A 22,248-nucleotide genomic window follows, 5' to 3' on the forward strand; every position below is an offset into this window, starting at 1 on the left:
TGTGAATGTAAGACGAAGATTCACAATCATCTTGAAAACAATTCCATTTTAACTTCTTTCACTGAGAGTTAAACTTGCATTTTTTTGTCAATCAACTTCGTTTTGTGGCATCTCTTTCTGTGCCAATCATGGCGAATTCGACGGAGTGGGAAATGGTGTCCGAGTCCGAGACTGAGGACCGACCGGGCCAAGCTGGAAGTGACGGGTACAAACCAGGCTACGAGGTACCCCTCCTGACCGTGGTTTGCCTGCTAGGCTTCACCGGTAACTTCTTGGTGTGGATGATTTACAGCAAGCCCAAGTATAGAAAGTCCAACGCTGCAATCTATATACTCAGTTTGGCTGCAGGTGAGTGTGAATTACACGTTTAAACTTAGCTACATAAATAAGGAAATTGGGAAAGCATTGTACAGTTGACGGGGAATGTTGCTACACATTTTGAGAAAAAGAGAAAACATATTTTGGATCTCGTATATGGACTCCATTGCTAGCGCACGTAAAAAGGTGTGCCCGTTTTTAACCTTCGGTAAATTTTTTCCGAACAATACCTTTCAGACAGGATATTTGGGAACAGCACTAGGCCTATATTTACTTTCAGAAAGGTTTTTCTAATTAAATTGGTAGGTGCGTTTCTGGGCGATTACAAAGGTTCCTCCGTCTCTTAAAAAAACAACAGAAGACGTGCTTTTACGATGACCCACAATTGTTGAACTGTTTAACGCTCATGTTTTATCCGGACTTTGGTCAAACTTGATGCGTCAGAAATCTCTCCCGAGGACAACCTTGGGTCTCCGAGATACTGACGCTGTTTCCAACGAGTCGGAAAATTCTTTCAAGAAAAAACACCTCCCTTCCTGTTCCACAATGAATTGATTGAGGATAAGAAAGTATACCACGTTGCCTTCTGTCTCTAGTTCACAGGGGTTTAAAACAAAAGGTCAGGGTTGATAGTTGAGATTGAGAGTGATAAACCAGACAAGCCTGTTAATCCTTTCCGTTACTGCCGGACTTCGGACGACAGGTACGGGAGTAACGTCCAAGACGAGCGGTCAAACATCGTGTGATTCGTGGGGGACTTGTCGGATTCCACGGCGTGGACTCAAGGTCGATACCGATTGCGTGCGTACGTAAGTCCAGCTGGAACAAACAGAGTCGCATTTCGATATCTGCTATTTTAAATTAAACAAATTTCAGCTTTTGAATCAGCAGCGCACTGCTCATATCTCAAGCGGTATTAATGCGTGTCGATCTTCGCAAGCAATTCAGTTTGGGAGAAAACCAACAGCAGTGCGATACGGTATAGTTCAAAATAATAACGATTTTGCGAACTTTGGTCGTTAGCAGGGTGAAATCCATTAAAGGGATTTTTTTAACGAGCACGGATAGGGCCTATACCGGCTTGAACAGGAAAGAAAAGAAAATGTTAAGGTCACTAACCTTACCTAATGGACGTAAGTCATCTTGCAATAAGATGGGCTCAAACTTATGGCACTTATGGTGCACGCTTTTACTGACAAAAACGTAGAAAAGACAGTCATACAAGTTACTTCAAAGAAAGGAAATGCTTGGAAAAGAAAAACAACTCTGCTTGATTTTATGAACGATTGCCTTTGCACGACGTTGAATGTGGTTTTCAATAAATAACAAAGTTCTGGAAAATACCACGCTGACCGTTTTCAAGTAAAACTCCCGCTTACAAGTTTATAGAAATGGGACCAATTTAAGGCTAAAAATATTCCAACAACGGTTTAAACCATTCAGCAATAACTCAGTCAAAACTTGATTGTACAGGTTGAGTCAAAAAAGCAAAACCCAAACTCAAAGAAACATAGTCCATATTTAAAAAAAAAAATATGCAGCACAAAATAATTATTGCTGGTAGGCCTAAGACAATTTAATAAATTACTTTTAGATTAAAAAAAATACTTCAATTGCTCAATCCGTTCAAATATATCACCATTTAAATGAAATTACCCTAAAATAGGTTTCGTCCAAAAATGTTATTTCAAGAATTGTGATTACAATTATCTTCAAACAGCACCATCGATAAAACCTCAGTTTAAAAGTTAACAATATTCAACAAAGTCCTTTTGAAAGCCGGTCTTTGGAAAAAAAAGTTGGATTTTATAAATCCTATTGTTAGTCAAGGCAGGGTTGTTGAAACAAAATTAGTATTCTGTGCCATTTTCTTTGTTGTTCCAAACAGTCAGAACACCGTAATTGCTTTTTTTTTGGACGACACTGATTTAGGGTTACTTCGTTTAAATAGTGATACAATCTTAACGTGTAGAGCAATTGAAATAATTTTCTCACTTATAAGTAGTTTAATAAATGGGTTTCCAAGTCAGAATTATTTTTGGTGATACATATTTTATTTTATATGAAATATATTCCTTTGTTTTGGGGTCCCGCTTTTTTTGACTCGCCCTGTATTTCCCCGTTTGCATTCCAAATTACAAAATTCGCACTGAAATAATACCGAGAAAGAAACATTTAAACGTGTTCTCTGTGTGCGACTCTGCATGCCCGGTTTCCTATTCTCAATCAGATTAAAATTGGTTGTTTTTTTTTGCTGCGAAGCGAGGCGACATGCCCCAGAAAGTTACAAAATTGGATTCGATTTTAGAGCGAAGATTAGCACCGTCGAATTCCCCCGAGATGGTGGACAATTTCTTGTCCTAATTTGTTCTTTAACGATCGCAGGTTTGGTAATTATGTGATATTGACAAAGTGCAAGAATTTCGTTATTATTTAACTCGGTGTCGAATGTATGTCTGATCGTAAATTATGCGTTGCTCACTTCTGTTTTTGCCGAGTACCGCTTACTTTCCCAGCCGGAAAAAATACATTTAGGTATAATCAATCTAAAGCTTTTCGCGTAGGCCACAGCGAAAACAATGGATTTTGAAAGATCAAATTGAGTGCAGAGTGCAGTCGGTGCTGTTGGTTCACAAATAATGTTATGTTGACTGGACAGCAAAGTAAAATCCACTAGATTGAACCTTTTAAGAAAAGCACGAATTACACAGGTGAAATGCATTGAAAATCACTGAAACAACTGAGTCCGTACTGAACCACATACGAGTAGTTTAACCTTGGCTATACAGGGTGAACAAAGAAGGAAACTCACTTTTGACAGGATTTTTAACCTACTTACTTAACTTATTTGAACTAGTTTTTTTTTATAATGTAGTGGTGAAAAAATATTTTAAAAAATCTCAACAATAAGGTTATTATATGCTAATTTGAAAACAAGTCACCTAAATCACTATTGTCCACGGGTAAGTCCAGTATATTGTTTTTTCTTCTTCAAATCTTCAAATCAAGCTCCGGAGCTCGGTCAAGCTCATGGAATAAAGCCGTCCGTGGACAAAAAGGTTTGGCACATGAAATTTTTAAACTATCGTATATCTCAGAGACAAAACATGCATTTTGCAATCATTTTTTTGTCACTTATGTTTAAAGGGAAAATACAACATTTGCAAACATCAAAAAATAAAACTACAAAATCATTTTGAAATACCTTGCTGGACTGTTAGTGAATGACAGTGTAAAGCATCCTGTAAAATCATGACACCTGGTATAATGTCATTTTCAAGAAAAGCCGTATTTTTGTATCAATTTCCAATGCTGGTCGGCCGACCAGCGTTGGAAAAAACTGGCTTTTTTTCAAATACTGGCCCCAATTGACCATCGCACTTGTTTGCAATCGATTACACACCTATGAACGGGTACAAGCCAGCTAGACTGGTTCCCTGACCTTACAATTCCCCAATGTTTGTAAACTGCTCTGTTTCTTCTTATATGGAGTCAGGGAACCAGACTACAGGAAAATGATTATTTTCTTGGTTTTTATAGCATTTTCAAACCCAAAACCTCATAAAAGTCAGTGTAACTATATTTGCTACATATTTCCAACCCCCCAATTCCATCCATTTCTGAAAATTACAGCAAAAGCAAATGATGTATATTCCCTTTAAAGATCAATATTTTAATACCATTAAATTGAATTTCATTTTGTTTGAATATGCTCAACAAGTAGGAGAAAATTGCTGTCAAAAGTGGGTTTCCTTCCTTTTGCACCACCCTGTAGAGGATTGCAGTGCGGTAGTACCTGTGTCCTTGAGCAAGACACTTAGCCGCAATTGTTAATTTGTTGTATCTTCAAGGGAAGTTATATATCCTATCACTGCAATTAGCGAGCCAGTATTGCTCTGGTGATTGAAGATCAATTATATTAAAGCCATCCTGTTAAGGCCGGTCGTTTTTCATGATGATCAAGACTGTCATTACAATTGTTCGTGAGAACGAAAATGATAACGACGCGAAGATTTACCTACCCACATCCGATGGATTCTAGATTTACTCGGGCTTGCTTTAATACAGTTCTTCTCAACGGTCATTTTAGATTTGTTTGTAAATGAGAATTAGTCCTGCAAGTTCATTAAAAAAAAGGTTGTGTGTCCCAAAAGACATTTTAGTCTCCTATTTAAGCTTCAGTGTTTACCCGACGACCGTGCCACAAAATTATTTCACATATTTTCATCTTTGCACGAGTGCTCCGAGTTCCACTAGTCCACATGTATTTTAGATTTTCGGAAGTGAGAGTGTTTGGCATATTTCTCTTTCACGTCGTGCGATTTTTTAGTTTCCATGAGATGCTAGTAGCAATTTACAAAGGCCTTTTCGAGGGTGATTTTCATAAGAAATCAATGTACCTGGTCCAAAAATAATTTTAGAAACTCCGACTTTTATACTAATTTTCCTATTCGAGGGGTCCGGAAGCGCGCCACCAGGGGTCAACTTTCAGGCTCCTTAATTAACCCTAACAGGGACGGGCCCTAACAGGGATGGGGCGGAATCCGCCCCCCCCCCCCTCAAACTCTCCTGACTTTTTAGCCTCGAGCCTCGCGCATCGTTTGATACAAAAACCTAAAATTCGGACCACGGGTTGCTGCACAGCGAAAATTTTCCGTCGCTAGCGCCGTGAAAACAGAATTCCCCCAGGTAGGTAGTGTACACGGAGCACCATTGGTACACATGAATAATTAATTAGCCATAATTCAAAAAGCCTTTAACCTATAGTCATGAAATTTCTTGGGTATGTTTATGTTAAGTTGTTCTATGCATGTACCGAGTTTCATAATTTTACGTCACTCGATGGCCGAGGTCCCCCCGGCTGTGAGATGGTCAAAACAACCCAGCCATGTTAGGGTTAAAGTATCTTTTTTTGTCGGAGCGCGCAACATAATTAGTCGCGATCGACCCAGTGTTACTGTAAAACCTTCAAAACAATACGTATGTGCCGTTGTGGTCTAATATTAAAAAAGTCCTGTCATTTCGCAAGACGTACAAGGGGGTAATTGCGCTTGCCTCATTGTGAGGCATCAGCAGAATTTTAATCAACTCCTAATGGCTGCTTAAATTATCCATGAAATGAAGGTTCTCATTGTTGTTACAGCTGAGGTTCGCCAATCGAACGACGGAGTGCGTAAACAGAAAACAAAGAAACTAAAATGGGTTTTGTTTATGCAATGAGATTATGTGATTTTACCACCTAATAGGGTCCAATTTAATAAACCTTAAGAGGATCAATATTTTAATATCGGCGAGCACCTTTTGCTTGATTCCTCGAATCAATATTTGTTTCTGGAATTGTTATTGTTTAGTGCGAATAATGACAAGCTATTGAGATGCAAACAAGTCATCAATTAAAGCAAACAGTTCATTACATCACCCATAGGGTCAACATCCGAGCAAGTAAGTATTGTTGGCAACAATTAAGCCGTCATCAGGCCTAATTGTCATTAAAATGCAATTTGTGCGTAATGGTGAATAATTCAAGTATTCAACTGACGTGAAGCTGTGATTTGGTTGCGGCTGGGAAATAAACAAAAGAGGTTTGGACAACATTGTGTTGTTGCTAATTAGAAATACAAAGAAGCACCTGTCTGTATGTCGCCAAAAATGTCTGTACATAGTCCTAAAACAGTAACTTTGTACCATTTTGTCCATGGTGTGTTTTTGAATTAAGATGCAAGCGCTATTTACACTGATTGCTGTCCAAATTTCGCCTTGAGTTTGGCAACGCCTGAACACTTGAAAGGCAAACAGTGCTCTAGCTGTTCGTCATGAAGAAATCAAATCAAACCAACAATCAACTAAAAGCCTCGGCATGAAAACACCCCTTCCAGAATTGAATTTTGCCCAGAAGTAAAACGTATAGGCCCTAATGTATAGTGCATTAAAGATATGAATTTGCCAATGATTTGAAACAGAAACACTTGAGGGTCGAGTGCTGGGATAAACATGTATCCAGAAAGAGTATTTTTCTAAACCTGAATTTCGTAGGACGGTCAACCACCTGCTGTATCCATTAACCAAAAGAGAGAGAGAGAGTATTTTACGCAAGAAAATCCCGCAGGTGGTTGCAAGGATTACCAAAATCTCGTATGGATGGTGTGCATACTGCGACCTGTATATCAAACAGCAACAAAACCCCGCTTCCCTTTCCCTTCCCTCCCCCATCCTCGGAATTTGCAGCCAGAAGGCACTCTGAAAATTTGGTTCTGGATACGCCTTTGGTGAGCCCCCCTGCATAAAATGCTGATCCCCCATTATACGTCACTGCCGGATTTCCATTTTCATTGCAATGTACCATTCAACAATTTGGTTCTGGAATCGCCTTTGGTGAGCCCCTGCCTAAAATGCTGATCCCCCATTGTCTTATTTTCCTTCTTTTATACTTAGATGTATGTTATATTTTGATTTATGTAACAGGGTTTTGATGTAGGCCTAATATTAGTGTTTTCATGTAATTGTGTTGCCAATGGAATATGATTGTCCGTATTTCTAAGATGCGAACAGTAAAGAATCATTATCATTATCACATATAAGAGAGTATAGGAGTAGGCCTCCAGGCAGAGGAAGCTTTGAAGAATTTTTTGAGACGCAATTTTTTTCATGGGAATATCGAGATAAAGTTCTCTGACGCGTCGAGAAAAACAACAACTTTTTACTGCGTACTCGCTGCTTTACAGGGTTTAACTTTAATCAGTCAATTGGCGAATGCACCTGTTCAATAGGTTGAAGTGTATAAACAAGCAAATATGTTATTTCAATAACATCTCTTTATTTTTTTTCCTTTAGTTATGCAGAATATGAAGAAACCTAAGGATTTTTAGACAGCACTACTTGTCTGATTGATCACTTTCGTCCTCACGAAAAAAGGGTCGCACTCGTTTCAGTGCACTTTTCTTGCTTGTCATATTAATGCAGCTTTAGACTCACGAAATACGACACTTTTTGGCGTCAGGTTTTCTAAGCCTAGTCGGAAGGGATAAGGTAATGCCCTCTTGAAATTGCAAGTCTTGATTAGTTATTGTATAATCTTGGTTGCTAATGAGGATAAGGGGCATCCTTCCTGTACTGCAGCAAACCATGGCTTATTAACGATTGATACGTGCGATATTAAAGTGTGTTCTATTCTTGGTTGATTTTACGCGTAAACTCGCAGAATTTGTGATGGATTGCACGTCTCAATCGTAATGCCGGTACAGTGCACTCAACCGACTGCGCGGGGCGCCTGATGTCGCAGAGTTGTTTCGTGTTAAATTTACCATTCTTCATAATTCACATTTGATTTCTAGAAATTCGTTTGATGTTCAATCAGGGAGCCATTCTGCAAACATGCGATGATTAACAATGTTATTAGGATGGCGAATATTGGATAGCCATTTCCAAATTTGGCATAAAATGAGCAAGTAGTGTAGTCCGATTGCACACTCATTATGACACAGATTAGGCCTATGTGATCTACTGAAGTTTGTAGCCAAAAATGACCTTAACACCAAAGATATTTGGTCGTTACATTTAAACCATGTAAAATGACTTTAACAGTTGAATTTTACTGCATGATCGTTTCAGTCATCAATCATATTTCACGACCAATAAAGTTGTCAGTGAATATTGTTGAAATCCTAAATGCTTCGGACGTCGAGCAATCAGGAATTCTTACGTAAATACAACTTCAAGGTTTATTTGGCTGGCAAAAAAGACCATAACAATCCAAGAATAAGTCTTCAAGATTCATCCGGCTGGTACGGCGCTCCATGAGTGCCATCCTCTTATTTATATACTGAGATAATGTATCACGCCATGTTGACACATAGCGGAGAGTAAGGCGACTTAATCACATAAATTATCTCGTCAGGTCGACTTCCCGAAGTCGAGATGACGACTTGTCGAGATGCATTATCTAGCCAAGTCGACTTCCCGAAGTCGAGATGACGACTTGCCCGGATAAATCATCTCGCCAAGTCGACTTAACGAATTCTAGATGACGACTTGTCGAGATGAATTTTCTTGCTAAATCGACTTCCTCAATATGTCCAGATAAATCATATCGTCAAGTCAACTTCCCGAAGTTGACATGACAACTTGTGAAAAAGTGATAACTCGCCAAGTTGACTTACGGAAATCAAGATAACGACTTGCCGAGATAAATTATTTTGAGTTTCACCTCGAAAACTAAATTTGCTTTTCAATTGCTCTTTTCCTAGCAATATCAAACTTATTCACTTTTGAATAAGACATCGGTCTCAATATCACTGTGACGTTATTCTGATGTCATCAAGTATGAAATTACAAGCGATTTTAGATCCCAAATCGACCTAAATCGCTAATGCTGAGAAAATCCCTCGGGAAGAATGAAATACATTTTCTCAAACATTAATGCAATTTCCCAAGAACCTAAACAGTGTCCCCACTATTAAGTAAAAGTTACTTTCCTCCTCGACGATAGAAACCGGAAAAAATAAGACGTTATAAAAAAGAGAGTAATTATTTTGTTTACTTGGTATTAACAGTCAGTGGCGTGACTAGGGTTAAACCTAATTCTGGTGGGCCGGTGGGTGGGGGGGGGGGGGGCACCTAGGTGCGCATAATTTTCAATGGGGCACTGAAGGCAAATGACATATTTGTGTTCATTTAAAGATTTTAAATGGGGAGCGCCGGTCCACTTTTGAAAAGGTCCACTTCATGGTAAAAAGGTCCACTTCATGGTGAAAACTGTCCTTTTCCACCAGGCTTTATCGCCATTTTTTTTGGTAACAGAACAGTGTCCCCCAAAACCTCTCTTGCTGTGGTTGACATGTAGAAATAGTAACCGCGGAATCTGAATCTTCTGTACACAAAAGTAAAGATCGTGTGACATTTCATTTGACTCCAAAGATTTTAATTGATCTTCCAGAAAGCAAAATAAATGTTGTTTCATTTTTCGATGACATCAAAATGATGTAAAAAAAAAAACAGTCGGATGACTCATTTTGTGGTAAAATGGAAATCTTCATATAGTGGCAATAAAGAAAGACAAGGCAAGCCTAGCCAAGCTTTTTCCAAATCACAAAAAAAAATTATATTCAACCGGTTCCGAATGGCTATTCACTGTAGGCCTTTGTGTGCCTCTGTGTACACAATAGCCCATTCATGTGGCGTTACGGGGGAATCCTATACAATAGCACTGCCCGGCTCATCAATGACAGGCAATGAGTCCGTGAGTCTATCCTCTCTGGGTCCAAATGGTTAGGTTTCTGAGTTGATTGCATATTTTATAAACATTAACAAAAGAGACACAACCATTAATTGCCTGTGCGCGCCACATTTTGATAACATTTTCAGTCTCGGAGTCGGGTATTAGTTTCCAGCAATGCTATTCAATAATTTAGATATATCAAGTCAGTTTGCGAAAATAATTTACACTTTTTAAAATGTATCACAAACGTATTAACATTCAATAGACCTGTTTACATGTAGGCCTACTTTTACATGTCTTTATTTGTGTTTACTCGACTAAACCACGGATGTCCCCGGTTCGATGCCCCATGAGTTTGTAAGCTGGATAAACACAATCTACAAAGAAATCAACTCAGAAACCTAACCATTTGGACCCAGAGAGGATAGACTCACGGACTCATTGCCTGTCATTGATGAGCCGGGCAGTGCTATTGTATAGGATTCCCCCGTAACGCCACATGAATGGGCTATTGTGTACACAGAGGCGCACAAAGGCCTACAGTGAATAGCCATTCGGAACCGGTTGAAAATATTTCTTTTGTGATTTGGGAAAAGCTTGGCTAGGCTTGCCTTGTCTTTCTTTATTGCCACCATATTAAGATTTCAATTTTACCACAAAATGAGTCATCCGACTGGGTTTTTTTTACATCATTATATATGATGTCATCGAAATATAAAACAACATTTATTTTGCTTTCTTGAAGATCAATTAAAATCTTTGGAGTCAAATGAAATGTCACACGATCTTTACTCCTGTGTACAGAAGATTCAGATTCCGCGGTTACTATTTCTACATGTCAACCACAGCAAGAGAGGTTTTGGGGGCAAGGGCGGATCCAGTGTGGGCGGATTTTAATGTGACATCGCAATAAAGGCAGGCAATGAGTACACCACCATCTTTTCCTAAACAAAAATTGGTTAAAGTGGTCAGAAATTGCCTCAGATCGCACCACAGAGCATCTAGAATCCAAAAATTTTTCGGGGCCCTTAAGCGGGCCCCGAACCCCACGCCGTAATTTTTTAGACCCACTTTTTGGGGGGACCAAAAATTTTTTGGCCCCCCCCCCCAAATTGTGTTTTGGATCCGCCCTTGTTTGGGGGACACTGTTCTGTTACCAAAAAAATGGCGATAAAGCCTGGTGGAAAAGGACAGTTTTCACCATGAAGTGGACCTTTTCACCATGGAGTGGACCTTTTCAAATGTGGACCGGCGCTCCCCATTTAAAATCTTTAAATGAACACAAATATGTCATTTGCCTTCAGTGCCCCATTGAAAATTATGCGGATCTAGGTGCCCCCCCCCCCCCACCCCCACCCACCGGCCCACCAGAATTAGGTTTAACCCTAGTCACGCCACTGACTGTTAATACCAAGTAAACAAAATAATTACTCTCTTTTAACGTCTTATTTTTTCCGGTTTCTATCGTCGAGGAGGAAAGTAACTTTTACTTAATAATGGGGACACTGTTTAGGTTCTTGGGAAATTGCATTAATGTTTGAGAAAATGTATTTCATTCTTCCCGAGGGATTTTCTCAGCATTAGCGATTTAGGTCGATTTGGTATCTAAAATCGCTTGTAATTTCATACTTGATGACATCAGAATAACGTTACAGTGATATTGAAACCGATGTCTCATTCAAAAGTGAATATAGGTTTTATATTGCTAGGAAAAGAGCAATTGAAAAGCAAATTTAGTTTTCGAGGTGAAACTCAAAATAATTTATCTCGGCAAGTCGTCATCTTGATTTCCGTAAGTCAACTTGGCGAGTTATCACTTCTTCACAAGTTGTCATGTCAACTTCGGGAAGTTGACTTGGCGACATGATTTATGTGGACAAGCCGACATCTAAATTTTATTGAGGAAGTCGATTTAGCAAGAAAATTCATCTCGACAAGTCGTCATCTAGAATCCGTTAAGTCGACTTGGCGAGATGATTTATCCCGGCAAGTCGTCGTCTCGACTTCGGGAAGTCGACCTAGCTATAGATAATTCATTTCGACAAGTCGTCATCTCGACTTCGGGAAGTCGACTTGGCTGGATAATTCATCTTGACAAGTCGTCATCTCGACTTCGGGAAGTCGACTTGGCTGGATAATTCATCTTGACAAGTCGTCATCTCGACTTCGGGAAGTCGACCTGACGAGATAATATATGCGATTAAGTCATCTTACTCTCCGCTTTATGTCAGCATGGCGTGATAAATTATCTCAGTATATAAATAAGTGGATGGCACTCATGGAGCGCCGTACCGTAGTAATCGTTGAGGCAATTATATCGGCGAGCCAATCAGCTCTATGTCATGATACCGCCATCAAGTCGTCACAATTAGTGCATACGTTCATGTAAGATTAGGATAAACTTTTCTCTCCGGGCGTCAAGCGCTGCATGTGATAATTATGAACTCTAGATGTGCAATGTCTCGCAGTTGGTAAAGATGCGTTCCCGCGCTAGTTTCCAGTTCCACCTCGAAATATAAGTAAACTTAATGCTATTTTCCTGGAAATATAAAGGTTATTGACTTTTGAATGAGACATCGAACGAAAAATGGATGGATAATGTTGGGGGCGGGTGGTCAGTGGCGTAAATTAGGGTTACAATTTTGAGGTGGCACCTGGGCCTTGGGCGTACATACAATTTTCAAGGGGGGCACCTGAGGGTAAGTGATAATACTTTGTTCAATTCAAGATCTCAAATGGAGGGGCGTTCCCCCCCCCCCGAGGCTTCCACTTATAGTGGATCAATAACTTCGACCCAGAAACATTCCTTGGGCTCCGCTTCCTTTAAAAAACACAGTTGAAAAAGGGCAAAACAACGTCTTTCGTCACAGTGTTATAAACTAACCCCCCAAAGTCAGAAAAAGTTGTCCCACGCAGAAATTCCCATTTAGTGCCGAACTATTACTTTTACTCACGAATAGGCAGTGAAACATCTCACGTCATTTAGTCTGGAGATGACAACGCTAATATTAGAATGTTCAGTCACCTGTCGTTAAACGTTTCACATTTCGTCAGGTGATTCGCTCGGTTTAAATTCAGACGCGGAGAAAGCATGACGCAACCATGGAAACACAGTGTTTGGCAAATTAGAGAGGAAACGATCTCTGTCCACAAGACGGTGGGTAATTCGATACCCTGGTTAAATAAATAGTTACGAGAAATCGCGCCTCGTTCATCAAAGTCTGACAACAGCAAAGGGGGTGTCTTCGTGTGGCAAAAAAACTAAGCATTACAGAACTGCCCCACTAAAAATCGAAAAGAAAAATCTTTCAAAAATTATCAGAACGAAAACATTAGCAAGTGAAATCTGCCTGGAGTTGCAAACGTTTACAGAAACAGATTGCGACACTGAAGTCTTTGTGTGGCACTGACTGTACATTGAAAACAATTTAGAAATAACGAAAAAATTAAACACTACATCATAATAACAAAAATTGTACAGTACTTATTTTAGCTTATCTTGAATGTTCTCCTTTATCAACATTTTTTTGCAGCCGCAAACGTCTTTTCGAAACGATTCGAACATAGTCATTGTTTAAATATATAAAATGTTCTGAGGATTCCTGACGTTGCCTGCCTTTAAGACATTATACCCAAGGGGAAGACGTATTAAAAGCCACGATGCAAAAGTGACTTGTACAGCCCATTGTAACCTCTGTTCCGTCTTATAGTTAACAACAGTGGCCTTTTTATTTGAATATTGCCCCTATACTTCTCGCATCCTTCCGCCTCAGAGAGGAACCTCTCACTGTTCAAGTCGTCTTCTCTAAGTGGTATTGTTCTCTGTCTTCAGGAGGTGTTTAAGGAGTATACCAATGAAGCCAAATTGGTTGACGTCATCAATAGGTAACTCACCGCTCCGATTGTCCGTATGTATTGCTGGGCATAATCGTTAAATGCGGCGTGCGTGTTATAATGGTATCATGGCATGATGCCCCTGGAGTCACGTACCTTACAGTTACACCCCCCCCCCCCCCCCGGCCCTGCTTTTGTAATTTTCCAAGCTTGATTTTGGAACGGTGCATTTCGTGAGCAAATGCACCTCAGCTCGAATATCCTGCTCAATGGCCTGAAACTCCAGTAACCTGACAAGCTTCAAGTTTCCTCGATCCAATGAATATCACACTGGCTTAAGATAAACGAAAAAAAAACCTTGCTGAAAGCTTAAATGGTTTTGTCAAAATTGCCTCCAAATCTCCCAACTCAATCAACCTTGATCAGCTGTACATGTTCAAAGGCCAAAAACGCACCTCCCCGCGCAGAAACGACGTGAACAAAGTGCTGTTTGTTGGGTTGGTTTTAAACAAGATCAACCGCGAAGCTATGCCGAACAATACGGTAAAATATCAAAAGAAAGATTTGCATAAAATAATAACAGTCTTTGGAGGATTACACGTACAAGACTGCCTCATAGTTTTATTTATTTAGATCGATTAGGTATGGATAAATTGGCGTTTATCTTAAAAGGGCATTACAGCCTGAAACTCCTAAACATTTCATGTTTTGGATTGTTTACTTAACCTATTTCAAACATCTGGGTGAAAGGAAACTAACCTTATGTCTTACCGTTCCTAAGAAAAGACGAATAAAAAGGGGTTGTTTACATAGTGTTCATTCGTTTTGAACGTACGCAGGACGGGCATTTACGTCTCAGCCAATGAAAAGCTTTGCTTGCCACGCTCCACCCACAGTTACCGCCCACCGTGACCGTCCACTGCCTTACTTTTATTATTCAAATTGTTCGCTGCTTCTATTAATCACGATAACAATGCAAGAGGATTCCAAGTCGTTGAGCGGTACAAATTTCAACATAACAAAAGAACATTGTAAGTGGCAGGATCGGGAACCATAAAGTGGAGTTGTATAGTGCTGTACCTATAGGCGACATATGACGTGATGAAGAAAAGCACTGGAAATGTTGTACATGTACGCGTATACGTGTATAGGATACTATAGTGCACGTACAACTCAAACTCATGTTGAAATCTTTCGACAAAGTTTGTCAACCCTTTTTCCTGTCAATAAAAGTAAACACAAACAAATCTCTGTTTCTTTGAAGCTCTATCGTATAATCTCCGATAAATAAAAACTGAAATTAACAAAATAAAAGACTTGTTATCGATTATATCACATGTATTATAAATAAATAATTATAAATAAAAATTTGAAGGACTTGCCGAAACATGGGTCAGCTTAGTTTGTTGATTGTAGTTTCAGGTCAATGTACTCTTTAAACAGTTTGAAGCAGTTTTATTCGTTTTTAGTCATGAAAAGAATATGATAAAAATACGGTACATACAAACATTTCTTTTTATTGGAGATTCAGTTAAGGTTAATTTTAAACGTAATGAGCCAAACTTTTTTTTCAGCGTCGTTAAACATTTGTGACTCTATAAACTAATGATTTACTCCATAAACCTCTTCTTTGTTTATAAACTTTTGGCGATATGCATTTAAAACAGGTGCCCTCTCCTCATCATTGATATTCACACGGGCACATTTGTCGAACGTCCCCCATTTCGTGCCTCACTTTCGTCTTGCTTTCAGAGTGACAGTACCCGAAGGTACGTGGCCTTTAGCTTTAACAGGCATACAAATGTATATGTCTTGTTAATCTGAATACTGACTGTACCCTGCGTAACATTTATAATCCTATGTACCGTTTTTATTGTTTTTCTAAGTAGCGCTCGTACCCTGCCTTAGCCTTATTATTTCCTTGCGTTCCGAGTGTATTGTTAATCTGAATACTGACTGTTCCCTACGTAAGCCTTTTTAATCCTACATAGTTTCTATTGTAGCGCTCGTACCCTGCCTTAGCCTTATTATTTCCTTACGTTCCAAGTGTATTGTTAATCTGTTCCCTACGTAAGCCTTTTTAATCCTACATAGTTTCTATTGTAGCGCTCGTACCCTGCCTTAGCCTTATTATTTCCTTACGTTCCAAGTGTATTGTTAATCTGAATACTGACTGTACCCTACGTAAGCCTTCAGAATAGTTTCTATTGTAGCGCAATCTTGGTAAAGGTGCAGGCAAACAAAATATGCCCGTGCAGAGAAAACCCATAAACAGAGTGTTGAAATAATTCCAAAGAAAAGCCAGCTCTTCGTCGAGAAAAAAATCAACAGGGGGTACACTTATCAATAACAGAAAGTAATAACATAGAAAGGAACATGATTGTGGCCACGGGATCCATGACTAAAGGCAGTATGTACAGTAGGCTTAAATGCTGAGAGGACTCCCTGCAGTTTGAATTCATATACCTGCACTAAACTAATTACGTGCGTAATTCTGTTTGCTTTACCGACTAGATTTTGTTCATGACACATCATGTACAATGTACATGTACTTGCAAAATTGCTTCGATAGAGAGATTCAGCAGGTATTGTGTCAGACAGCTTTCTTTGTAAGAGATACTCTTTTGTTATTTAGATTTTTGTACCGCTCAACGAGTTGGAATCCTCTTGCATGCAGCAAACAATTTGAATAATAAAAGTAAGGCTGTGGACGGTCACGGTGGGCGGTAATTGTGGGTGGAGCGTGGCAAGCAAAGCTCTCCATTGGCTGAAACGTAAATGCCCGTCTTGCGTACGTTCAAAACGAATGAACACTCATCGGACGCGACAGACGTTATGTGGCAAAGCATACGTATTTCCAGCCGTGTCTATTCAATGTACGACTCTACACGTTGTGTGTGTGTCACATAATAGACACAGCCCATACACACATGTTGTTTCTCTCGCACGTCTGCAATATGCGATGCACTGTGCCGCAGGATTCACAACTGGGTCATTCTATAAATTTGGGGTCCAAAGTGTGACATTTTTCCCGTCCCTGTTACCTTGGTACTTTGTAATTTTGTTGGGTAGGTAGTTTGCTATTCATAATCACTCTTGGGAGGATGACTGCATTAAGGAGTGCATCAGAATTATACAATCACAGATGTCAGATGTAACAGGGACGGGAAAAAAGTGGACCCCAAATTTATAGAATGACCCAACTAGCACTGAACAGCTCGATTTTCGGGACAACATTTTTGTGACCCCCGAAATTCGTTCTCGCATGGTCCTCGAAGAATAACACAAGACGCCTAGTTGAAAATGATGGTTGTGTGGACGTTTATATATAGGATTTCCGACCAATTTCCTAAAATGTTCATTCACTCCTGAAAATCGGTCATTCATTTTCTTCTGAATTTGAGAATCGCTCTGAACACGCGTTTCATTTTCGCTACCAGAGCATTCGATTCCATTTCAATTCAATCAGTTAAGTGATTGAGCAGTACCATTCGTTGATGTCCATTTAGTTTCGTTTACATGACTTCTTTTTCGCGTTTAGAAGGCGATTTCAAACATTCACCATTCTATGTCACTTTTAGTTTAATGCCATCGACACGAGATACAATTAGAGGTTTCTTTTTCATTAACCGTCAATCAAATTAGCTGTACCTGAAATCAATTTAGAAAAGGAATGCTTGCGTAAATGTATGCACAGGTCACGTAATTGGCCGTCTGTTTCTCAAAACCAACTCATGCACGGACAATGAAAACGATTGAACTTTCGTTGAATTGAAATGGGATTAAAGACGTGCATTCAAATTCAGACGAAAACGAATGACCGATTTTCAGAAGTGAATGAACATTTCAGGAAATTGGCCGGGAAAATCTATATTAATGCTCTTTCCAATTAACATCATTTCGTTTAAAATGCGTTTTGTAGCCCAATTGGAGGCATTCTAATAGGACTGTAGAAATGGGAAAATCTTCGTTCGATTAAAAAACCAAGGTTTGAAAGGTTGGTTAAGAGAGAATGATCGTTTCAGTTCGGATGCATGCGCGAGGACTTTTTGGCGTCAGTCCTTATTGGCGTACATCAAGGAGGGTTATGGATATGGTTGCTAAGTATACCGCCACCAGCGACCAACATTATAGTTAATTCTTACAATGAGCTCAAGCTCATTTGTCACTCGCTGTACAAGCTGGTTGGAAAATAAAATTAAGGATTGTGTGGATGGGTTTCTGTATCTAGTGCATTACGCCATCACTAACTGTGCATTCAAATTATACGCTGAGGGCGCTCGTAGGTGAGCTTAAACTGGTTCCCTCTATTTATTTGTGCGTGAGATACCAGCAAAATTCTAAATGTTCGGTTCGCCCGAACCCCCCGCCCTGCAGGGCGGGGGTACGAGCGAAAATGTTCGGAAGGACCTCATATCATCATTGGCCTGACAACCAATACATACATCTTGTGTGATAATTACACTTTTCAGATAAACCTGACCTATAGTCTTCCAATTGTGGCGCCTTTAGTCTGGAAAGGAATATGACTAAACATCAACTAAAAACCAAATTCACCTTCCAGAATAATTAAAACGTATTTTTTACATTTGTATTTCCACAGGGGATATATTGGCTCTCGTCGTGGTCATTTTCCACATCACGGAGTTTTTCCCAGTCACGTGGCCCGTCCTGTGGGGTCACGATTGGCAGTGCGCCCTCCATCGGTTCTTTCGATTTGTGGGCTTCAACAACACCGTGTTGACCATGACGGCCATCGCGGTGGACCGTTACTACGCAGTGCGCCACCCTGTGGCCTTCAAGATCAGATTCACCGTCAAGAGAACGAGGATCGTTATCGGGACTTTGTGGACGCTTTCGCTGGCTGCAGCGACACCAACCATTTTTATGTTTCAGGTAAGGACACGAAGTAGGCCTACAACCAAGGGCGGATCCTGAACACAATTTTGGGGAGGGCCCCAAAAATGTGGTCCCCAAAAAGAGGATCCACAAATTTACGGCTTGGGTATGGGGTTCGTGGCCCGCTTAAGGGCCACGGAAATTTGTTGGATTCTAGATGCTCTGTGGTGCGATCTGAGGCAATTTCTGACCACTTTAACCAACTTTGTGAGGAAAGATGCTGGTGTACGCAGTGGCTGCTTTTTTGCGACATCACTTTAAGTTTAAGAAAAAAAAATGGGTTCTTTTTTGGGGGATGGCCCCCTTTGGCCCCGCCCCCTCTTGATCCGCCGTTGCCTTCAACCGAAGTACAAGTCTCAGAAATGACATTTGACCCTCAGGGAAAAGTAGGAAGTGTCCTGCAGACCCCCTCCCCTCACCAAAGTAATGTCTGCAGTTCAGAATGCTGAAAATGAAGGAAGTAATCGAAAAAAATGAAAGGGACAAAATAGGAAATCCTATTAAACTATAGGAAAAAACTATCGACGTGCCTGGTACAGTACGTGATGGCGTAGCTGGGGTCGAATTTGCAGGGAAGTTTGGCACTAACAACGATTTGCCTAATATGTAAATGCACTGCCAGAATCTACATTGGGTATCATTTTACATGCTAAGTTAAACAAAGCGGAAACACTAAATACAAAAAGTCACAAAATTCTCAGCATTGCTCTTAGATGCGTATCATCAGCTGAAACTGCAGGTGATGGCGCTGTGGGGTGCATGCATGACTTCAACCCTTAACGCCAAAATGCACAATCAATCACAATGGCATGGAGACCGGTGACTGATTCCGTCCCTCGTTTTTCTTCGCAGAGCATCTTTGGTGGGAGTGGCCAAGCAGTGACGTACCCAGGAAAGATCAACTTCGCTTGCAAGCTCGTCCTTCCCTTCGGCAGGTGGTTCAAAGACTTCAAAGCCATCTACCTGAACGTCGTCTTGTTCTACCTTCCGGTCGTCATCACTGCCGCCCTCTACGTCCAGATAGTCATACACGTGTGGAGAAACAACAGGTTCGTTCGCGCCCGAATGGGCCGGGTCCCTCACCGGAACTCCCACTGGAAGACCGCCAAAACCCTCCTGACGGTTTTCGTGGTGTACGTGGCTTGCTACATCATCCTCATCACCTACAATCTTCTGGCACCTTACGCGCCGAATCTGTTGCCGCCGCAGTTGAAGAACGTGGGTCTGCTTCTGCCGTACGTCAACAGTTGCATGAATCCCATCGTCTACTCGTTCACCAATCCCAGTTTTCGCAAGGCATGCTGGGATGCGACGCGCTGTCGCCGATTGGTCCGCTCTGACACGTCACAGACAGACGTCATGAAAGAGGTCAACAGTTCCGCGGACGACCATTACATGAAAACGAATGGCGAGGGGCTGCACATGCCTCCACCGACAATCTCTGTTGTCGTCGCTAACTTGTATGTCAAAGACAAATCGAGTCCTTATCCCAATCTTGAGCAGAACACAAAAATGTAGCTTTCTTAAAAAATGACTGTAATTTAATTTTTCTTTTTAAAACTACGCAAGAAGTGGAAAGTTGTAAAATTGGCCGAATTCATTTTGCACATCATTCTGTTATATCGCGCGCGAGAACAATATACGGCCGTATCAAAAACGGACCGCACGAACTCGTCCAAAAGTGTTCGGAGTCTAAACGGTGCAGCTACCTTTCCCAAAATCTCTCTTGCATTGTAAAGTAACTTGGGAAAAATTGTAAATAACGCTGTCTTAGTTAAGTTATGCTTAAGCAAAGCAACAACATATCGTGATTCATTGCACGGGTAATTGTATGCTTAAGCGAAGCAATTATATCGTGTTTCATGTTGATACCATTTTGATTTACTATGCGTATATAGCAGCTACTGATCAAGAAAACAGAGGCGAAGTCGGGTGTAAGACATGAACATTTTTGGACAGATTTCTGCAGCTGAACCGACTCCTCGTCAAAGTCGACGAAGTAAAATCCACAAAAGGCACAGAGAGAAAGACAATTGTAAGGTTGATATAAGACATTGATGAGCAGGATTGTTCAACTTAACTCAACAAACGTAAATTAGTTTCTATTTTGAGAAAAGATTGGGTTTTTTTGGGCGATTTCGGCCGTAATGGATCTGATGTTTATGCAAATTCTCTGCTTACAAGTAATGGTCGCACTTGCAAACAAAAATTGAAAGAGCAAAAGTAAACAACAGGAAGACAATGAAACTAAATAACATGGATCTTACAGCTATATTGCCCGGTATAATATCACATATTCACAAGTATTTTGATATGAAAGTATGCAATTTGAAATTGTAAAAACTCTATTTTAGTATTCAAATCATAAATATACATATATCGCAAAGTATTTTGCAAATGATACACTTTGGATGATTCCATATGTATACATGTATATAATTAAACCACATTTCCAGCTTGCACTGTATACCTGCCAAGTTTCACATATTTTGCGTAGCACATTGTTATAGTGTCCATCAAAAATCTAAGCACATTTTTTGTTCATAATTATAATTAACCAGAAACATGCTTCCCAGTGGAGCATCATTAAATTTTTACCAATAAACAAACCCTTATAGCAGTTTACAAGCCGACAAATGTTGGCACTATTTGAAAAAGGTTTTCAATTTCATGAATAACACGTGTCTGAAGTAGGCAAACAAGTCTCTTGCAGTAAACGTATCCAGGTTTTTGGTCCGGGGGTGGGGTGGGAATGGTAAATATTTCTGAAAAAGTGCCCCCTTCTTATACCGTTCTTAAACAATGATATATACAGGGTGGTGCAAAAAGAAGGAAACCCCCTTTTGGCAGCAATTTTCACCTACTTGTTGAGCATATTTCAACAATTCAATTTAATGATATTTAAAATATTAATCTTTAAACATAAGTGACGAAAAAATGATTGCAAATGTTGTAAGCAAATGTATAGTTTAAAAAATTCAAGTGCCAAACCTGTTTGTCCACGGACGGCTATATTCCATCCGCTTGACTGAGCTCCGGAGCTTGATTTGAAAACAAAAGCACTGCACTAGACTTACACGTGGACAACAGTGATTTTCGTGACTTGTATTCAAATTAGCATAAAAACACTATTCTTGCGATTGTTTAAAAGATTTTTTTCACCATGTATGGTTAAAGAGCTATTCTTCGCAACATTATTAAAAAAAAATTCAAATAAGTTAAGAAAGTAGGCTAAAATTCCTGTCAAAAGTGGGATTCCTTCTTTTAAATGCGGGCAGGGTTTTACTTCCAGTAGCAGTTGTGAGGTGCCGGCACCTTCGTGTCTTAAAAAAGGCAAAGTATCGCTGGGGGGGGGGGGGGGGGGGCACGGGGGCACTTGACCCACCCCAACCCCTTGCTGGATACGCCACTATTCCCTTATGCGATCAAAACGTTCCATGTATTAAGCTTATATCGATATAACATTTGTGATATATTTTAAGAGAGTGATGTTGTCGAATTCGATACTGAGAGAATAATCTTTGGACACATTGTCAAAACATTCTTATTTACTGTTTTGAAATCAATAGTGGTCATTATAACTTCGGAAAGTATAAAACTACACATATTATCTCTACGGGGTGAGTCAAATATAGCGGAACCCAAACCAAAAAAAATTACATTTCACAGTTAAAAAAAAATATGTAGCACCAAACTTAATAATGACTGGAAAGCCATTTTTATAAGCTACTTTTAGCTGAAAAACAACCCCACTAAAATGGGCCAATCCGTTCAAAGGATATCAACATTTAAACACATTGACCTTAAAACCTCTTTTGAACAAAAATGCGATTTCAAGAATCGTTGTCACAATTGTCTTCAAACATCGATCACCAGCAATAAAATCTCAGATTAAAAGTGAAAAAAAATATTCAACAAAGTCCTTAGAAGGCCCGTCTTTAAAACAAGGTGGATGTTATAAATCATATTGTTTGCCTAACCAG

The 22,248-nt window shown here is 39.9% G+C and overlaps 1 protein-coding gene across 1 annotated transcript; it reads left to right on the forward strand.

Moving 5' to 3' along the window:
- Window positions 1-21,120, forward strand: LOC119744702 (somatostatin receptor type 5-like). The gene is made up of 3 exons (XM_038220773.1): window positions 1-348; window positions 17,970-18,262; window positions 19,118-21,120. The coding sequence occupies exons 1-3, from the start codon at window positions 129-131 to the stop codon at window positions 19,781-19,783; spliced, it is 1,179 nt and encodes a 392-aa protein (XP_038076701.1). The 5' UTR covers window positions 1-128; the 3' UTR covers window positions 19,784-21,120.
- Window positions 21,121-22,248: the final 1,128 nt, after the last annotated feature.

The sequence above is a fragment of the Patiria miniata genome, unplaced genomic scaffold (genome assembly GCF_015706575.1).
Source record: "Patiria miniata isolate m_02_andy unplaced genomic scaffold, ASM1570657v1 HiC_scaffold_7, whole genome shotgun sequence".
NCBI classification, from domain to species: domain Eukaryota; kingdom Metazoa; phylum Echinodermata; class Asteroidea; order Valvatida; family Asterinidae; genus Patiria; species Patiria miniata.